The sequence below is a fragment of the Octopus bimaculoides genome, chromosome 1 (genome assembly GCF_001194135.2).
Source record: "Octopus bimaculoides isolate UCB-OBI-ISO-001 chromosome 1, ASM119413v2, whole genome shotgun sequence".
Taxonomy (NCBI): domain Eukaryota; kingdom Metazoa; phylum Mollusca; class Cephalopoda; order Octopoda; family Octopodidae; genus Octopus; species Octopus bimaculoides.
Window position 1 is genome coordinate 9,281,579 of NC_068981.1, and position 7,123 is coordinate 9,288,701.

The window sequence follows — 7,123 nt, forward strand, 5'->3', positions numbered from 1 at the left end:
CAACTATAATACAAAGAAAAATAAGTTTGGAATGTGAAGACTTGGTCCTTAAAGAGAATTGTTGAATTATTATCAGACCAGTTGTCACAGACTTACTAATACCATTGTGTTGGACAAAATACATTGCTAAAATTGCCAAGAAGACTGAGGGTGTCTTGGCATCATTTACCAAGTCCTTTGTGAGCCACTCTCCGGCTATCTATCTGAGGCTTTACATAGCTATGGTGTGGCCTCACATGGAATTTGCATCTCCAGTCTGGAACCCCTATCTTGCTCAGGATATTTAATCGTCTGGAAACCGTTCAGCGACATGCAACCACGAGAATACCATATTCTGAACGCCTTACTTCCCTGGGTATGGATACGTTGAAACTCCGACGTCTGGCAACTGACCTGGCAGATGCCCATAGAATTATTAACCATCTTACTAACAATAACTCTGAGCACCTTTTCAAACTCCACCTGTCTAACACCTGTGGACATGTTTACAAAGTCAGAAAACAGCACAGCTCCCATGACTTTCGGAAACACTTTTTCATGCTAAGAGTTGCTAAAGTATGGAACAAACAGCCGGCATCAATTGTTAGTTGTCGGAGCACAGCATCCTTCAAACCTTCCATGCTTCCTGAGATTCGCCAACACTACACCTGATTTCCTCCCCTCCATACACACGCAAGCATGGATCTGACTCATATACTGTTCACTTTCCAGACATTTGTACAATACTGCATATGCTTTATACACACTTTTGACAAGATGTTTTCTATAGATTTTCAGGCAACACTAAAAGCGATGGGGTAAACTTACCATGCTGTCTGTATCCATACACAATAGTCTGTAATGTAGAGATCATTAAGAATGTGATTCAAATTATATTCCTGCATTAGTTCTTTGACTTCCAGCAGACATTTTAGAATATGTAGTTGACCTAAAGAATAAAATAACTTTTATTAGGGTTGAAAAGTAGAAACATCTTAAGTGCAACAAGGTCGTGGGTCACAAAATGCAGTGAATGCTGGGGGTAGCTTGTAAAGCTAATATTGTCAATATTGATTGAGGAAGAGGGATTGCAAACACCAAACAAAGTAAGCCTTGTTCTGTCTCCTATTAACATATAGCTTCATGTGTAGGCCATCTAGACTGTGGTTGTTTTGAATATATATATACAGGAAAGGAATCTATGCTATTTTCAGAAAGTTTGATCAGACATAACAGTTACAGTTGAGTACTTCTACCACACAACGATGAATGAAGATCTCTTCTCTCGAACAAACAGGATTGACAAATCCAAAGTTGTATTTTATAATAACGCTATTTGCCAGAATGGAAGGCGGCCGATAAACGATGATGATGAATTGATGACTCTCAGCTACTGCATATTGAACTCCTGCAAATGACTCTTCACAAACGTGAAGTTGCAGAGTGAAAGAGTCTTTAAGGCCTTGCAGATATTGGTGACATATTGTCACCATGTTGCAAGGCAGTAATGTCGTTTAGGGGTTCATTCAGAAAATAGTTTATGAGAAGAGACTCTCATTAAAGACATCTCTAAATCTCTGCCCGTTTGAAGGATCCTAAGACCTCCTTTTCCATACTGGTTTGTCTCTGGACCTTTCTGGCCCTAATCCTGAAGTCATTAATCACTGGCTTATGTTGAGTTGTATATTCTTCACCTGAGAAAAATTTTGCATATACTCAACAGGTTTCTTTCAGTTTCCACCAACCAAGTCTGCTCAGTTGGCTTGAGGCTAGAGTTGAAGACACTTGCTCAAGGCACCATACAGTGGGACTGAACCCAGAATCATGTGGTTGGGAAGTAAACTTCTTACCAAACAGCCATGCCTTCGCTTATATATTAACATTGTAGTAGTAGTAGATGATGATGGACTTACCAGAATTAAAAAGGAATTGAACATCAGAAAGAACAGCCATGGATAACTGCCAGTTTCGATAGAGTGGATAAGACAAACTGCGCCGGAAAGAGGCAATTATAACGTCTTTTAAATTGATGAATGTCTGCAAGTATTGTGGTGGATAGAAAACAAAGAATTATATTTACAAAGAGCAAGAAATACTGGTCAGAAATCAGATTCAAGAAGAACAGCGTCAACATTTACCATTATTAATTTCTCTGTTTAGAGGTTTCTAGAAGTTTGTAGAATCACAAACTATTTTAATAATCAAGTACTAAAGCAACAGACTATAGATAACTGATAGCTTACGCTATTACTAATGTAGTCTTTATACACACTCAGTCATATTTAAGTGGTTAAAACCTATGTTCCTCTAGTGATCATAAAATAGGTCCCTATAACATCAGAGATCCTAAACACCCGACAACAATAGCAAACACATTTAGGATGTATGAACTGTGACAAAAGTGAGCAAAATAACAACAGTAGTTGCCTCTAGAAGATTTTAAATATTTTAGTTTTAAAGAAGTTTCCAATGCTTGATGCAGAGCTGCATTTTTTAGGTGCATTAAATAGGCAGCATTATATTTTAATGTGCATCACACCAGTGCACAAAATGTAGAAATAAATCTAGCTCAAAAAGTCAAAACTTGTTTAAACATTCTGCAAATAACTTTGAAAACCAGACGTAATAAAGGAAACATCAACTTACTTCAAAACAACTTAAAGTAGAACTCAACTTTGCTACGGTCCAACCAGATTCTACCTGAAATAAAGTTAACATTATTGTTGTTGTTGTTGTGTGTGTCCCATTTATACACAGCAAAATGAAAAAGAAATGGGACAGGGTACAGAATGTGAGTAAACAATATTTGAGGTGTGTTAAATGTCACCAAGGAAACATTCTTGAAATATCAGTTTTCAGATGTAAAACCTCTGCACCTGGCTTTCGTTGACATGGAGAAAGCCTTTGACAGGGCCCCCCTGATCCCTTATCTGGTGGTCAATGAGGAAACTAGGGATAAATGAATGGTTAGTGTGAGCTATGTACAGGGACGCTGTCAGTAAGGTGAGGGTTGGCGATGAGTACAGTGAAGAATTCCGGGTAGAGGTAGGGGTCCACCAAGGTTCTGTCCTCAGCCCCCTCCTATTTATCATAGTCCTCCAGGCAATAACAGGAATTCAAGACAAGATACCCCTGGGAGCTCCTCTATGCTGATGACCTTGCACTAATTGCTGAGTCACTATCAAAATTAGAGGAGAAGTTTCAGGTGTGGAAGCAAGGATTAGAATCGAAGGGCCTTAGAGTCAACCTAGCTAAAACCAAAGTCCTAATAAGCAGAAAGGTAGACAAAACACAAACCCCTTCTACACTATTGGTGCAAACATACAGTTCTTCTGATAATATTCTACATTATCTGATGTATAGCAGAAATCACTTTTGAAGTATCAACTACAACTTTAGTAAAAGAATGTCTTCTGAGATGTTAAGATGTAACAGGACAAGGCAGGGGTCGATGCTCATTGCTACTGTTGTTATTGTTGTCAGCTCTGATTGAGCATATTGATGATCAACCATGACTGCCTCTACAATGTTTTCAGACAGTGTATTCAGTGTATCCATTCTTGAAGATGTGAGAGAGTTTGTTGGCAGCTATATACAGCAGGCCTCAATAACCTTTCTCAAGAAGTGAACCCCATGAGGCATGGCTCATCATCAAGTGAGCCACACTACAAAAAGCGTTCATGGTAATTATTTGTTAGGTGTGCCAATCAGAAAGCTCCACAGCTTGCTGCCAACTGAGTTACAGACTCCGTTAATTTGCTCGACAGGGGAGATAACTGTAGGAAGTGAGTGCGTTGCTATAAGAAACTGATTTAAGGACTGGCACACACATCAGTCTGACAAACAATAGGCCTGTCTGTGGTTAAGGCTTCTCAACCACCTTGCCTTTGGGTTCAGTGTCTTACATTTTAACTCCAGGCCAGCCACAGCATTATGAGTGAGACGGACAGAGAGACAGCTTGTTAGGAAGATCAATACAGACATCACATGAGGGTCGTAAATGAGTATCACTGTCATTGAAGTAAAGTTATTTGCTTCCAGGAAAAATATATACTAAGCTATGTAGAAACAAGCAATGGTTGGTAACAGGAAAGGCATCCAGCTGTAGAAAATCTGCCTCTACAAATTCTCCCTGACCTATGCACGCATAGAAAAGTGGACGTTAAATGATAATGAGAAGATTGTAGAGATGTTCATCATCATCATCATCATCGTTTAACGTCCGCTTTCCATGCTAGCATGGGTTGGACGATTTGACTGAGGACTGGTGAAACCGGATGGCAACACCAGGCTCCAATCTAAATTTGGCAGAGTTTCTACAGCTGGATGCCCTTCCTAACGCCAACCACTCAGAGAGTGTAGTGGGTGCTTTTACGTGTCACCCGCACGAAAACGGCCATGCTCGGAATGGTGTGTTTTATGTGCCACCCACACAAGAGCCAGTCCAGGGGCACTGGCAACGATCTCGCTCGAAAACCCTACAAGGCCAGTCAGGCGGTACTGGCAACGGTCACGCTCAAGATGTTAGAGTAGATATAAATGAAATGACAGATGGGAGCATCAGCCAGCTTCCTCATAGATGAGGAATACAGGAATAGGGGCTTCTGGATGAATAATAACACTTCAAGTGAATGAAGCAGACATTGTTGGTAGAGAAATATATATATATATATATATAGAGAGAGAGAGAGAGATCAGTTAAGAGTGGTAAGCAAAGTATGTGACAATAATTCAATTTAGAATAGTCATAGACAACAATGATCTCTGCAAAGGCACCACAGGATGACAGAACAGGTAAAATATTGTATCTGTGAGTCTTTCTTACAAACTATCGTGATAAAAAAAAAAATGACAGCAATCTCGTTTATCCCAAATAGGAAATTGAGTGCAATATGGACATCATGATGGCCACTGGTGTATATAGAGGTTACAGATATGGTACAAAGAATGAGGAGTTCCAGACTCTTCTGAAAAGCAAATGACCAATCCAATCGTAAGACATCAGCCAATCATCCAGCAACCTGGTAAATACACAATTGGCTGCAAATACTTCATTCTTTCCTGATGAAAAACATGGCACTCAATGCAGATCAGTGATGTCAGGACAAGAGCTAAATGGACTCAAAGACATAAGACAATCTGGAGAAGGAAGAGATGGAAGATGGAAGATTCCTTAAAGAGGCACAAAAACATGTTAGGTGACACATCTGATAAGAAAAAGGAAAAAGAGGGACTACATATGAAACAATCTGCTGCAAACCACGTAGCAGATCTTTAGATGGAAAAGGGATTCAGAGAGAAAGTGGGAATGGTGGTGGAACTGTAGAGAGAGAGCTAAAAGACAAGCTTCAAAAGAATGGGAGAAAAAAGAGAGAAGTGGAGTGGATCAACAGAAATAAAGATGATGATGAGCTTTGACTATAGTCACAAATCACTTACCTTTACTGTCGTTTGCAAAAAGAGGTATGAAGATGTTAACGAGTGGTTACTAAACAAGCAGAATACATACAAGAGAGAGTGAGTCTGCTACAAGTCTTATCCAACACAGGGACTGGCTATTGAAGTTGACAGCAATCCAGTTGAAAGTGCAGTTAAATATATGATGGCAGAGAGTGATCAATGAAACACAGGTAAGGTTACTTTGTATGGTGGCTGTGTATGAAATGTGATGTTGTATGGTGGAGGCAAAAGATGGGCATTGATTGTAGAGAATGTGTAGAAGCTTGGAAGAAATGAGGCAAGCATGCCTTGCTGGATGTGTAATGTAGGTGTACATGAACAACAGAGCATGAATGAGCTGAGAAAAATGCTGAGTGAGCCAAAAGGAATGAGATACGGTGTACAAAAAGGAAAGACTGTATGGCAGATGGACAGTTAGGTACAGAAGAGTGAAGCAATCTAAGAGGAAAGAACCTGTGGAAGATGAAGAAATGGTGGAAGTAGTATTCAAGAAATTGAAAATGGACAGCAACAAGTGGCTGAGATGCTGTGCTAGAAAAAGATCTGTCCAAATCATACGAGCCTGGAAAATAGACATTTGGATAAGTGCTTGAATAACAGATCACATGTGATCTCAATCAGAGCTACCTTAGGGTTACACAATAATAACAAATGAATTGTAGAGAACAGAAACAGTTTAGTAAAAGATTAATCTAACTTAAATATAAAAGAAGACATTACAAGTTGGAAACAACAGAAAGTTTACTAAACGTTTAGTTATTATCCAGGAGTCATTGATTGTCAACATTGTAGTTTGAAGCCCATCTCCTTTGGTTTATTTTCAAGTTTTGTATGAAAGGAGGAAAAGCTATAGTTTTCAGGCAGAAGATGTCTGATTAACAATTGAGTATAAACAACCATAAATTGGACATTTCTCACAGACATTAAACCAAATATTTTGAACACTTACAGTTTTCTCTCCTTCTGTTGTGCGAACATCGTATGAATATGCAAAAAGAATGTCTACAAGACCTAAGTAAACAGAAGTGACATCTTTTGGATTATCTAAAAGATCTGAACTTTGATAAGGAATAACAATCACAAAATAAACAGAAAACAAAAATAAGAGATTTTTTTGGTTACAGGAACTTGTGTTTCACGAAGTTGATAAGAGACAAACATCCATCGGAGCATACTGACTTCATTCCTTGCGAGCTTACGCATGTCTTCAGCAGTCACGACCCATGTTTCACTGCCATGTAGCATGGCTGTTCATACACATGCGTCATACAGTCTGCCTTTTACTCTGAGCCAGAGGCCCTTTGTCACCAGCAGAGGTAGGAGCTCTCTGAACGTTGCCCAGGCTATTCTTATTCTAGCAGCTACACTCTCTGAGCCGGAGGCCCTTTGTCACCAGCAGAGGTAGGAGCTCTCTGAACGTTGCCCAGGCTATTCTTATTCTAGCAGCTACACTCTCAGAGCATCCATCCCGGCTACTGACTTGGTCCCCTTGATAACGGAAGCTATCAACTACTTCTAGTTTCTCTCCCTGGAATGTGTCAGAAGCTGTTCTCAGCACATTTTCAGTGTTCATAGCATCTGTGCATCTGCCACATACAAAAACTATCTTCCCAGTTAGCCTTCCTTTGATATTGCTGCACCTCTTATGTGTCCATAGCTTGCACTGGGTACATCTTATAGAGTT

At 39.6% G+C, this 7,123-nt stretch overlaps 1 protein-coding gene across 4 annotated transcripts in view; it reads right to left on the minus strand.

The window, feature by feature from the left end:
• Positions 1 to 7,123, minus strand: part of LOC106874200 (protein SHQ1 homolog) — a 49,523-nt gene that overhangs the window by 7,040 nt on the left and 35,360 nt on the right. For all 4 annotated transcript variants that reach the window (XM_052978435.1, XM_052978430.1, XM_014921856.2 and 1 more), the window contains 4 exons: positions 6,389 to 6,492; positions 2,626 to 2,679; positions 1,893 to 2,016; positions 808 to 928 (listed from right to left, as the gene is read on the minus strand). In XM_052978435.1, coding sequence (XP_052834395.1) covers positions 808 to 928; positions 1,893 to 2,016; positions 2,626 to 2,679; positions 6,389 to 6,492 — 403 coding nt within the window. The remainder of the gene's footprint in view (positions 1 to 807; positions 929 to 1,892; positions 2,017 to 2,625; positions 2,680 to 6,388; positions 6,493 to 7,123) is intronic.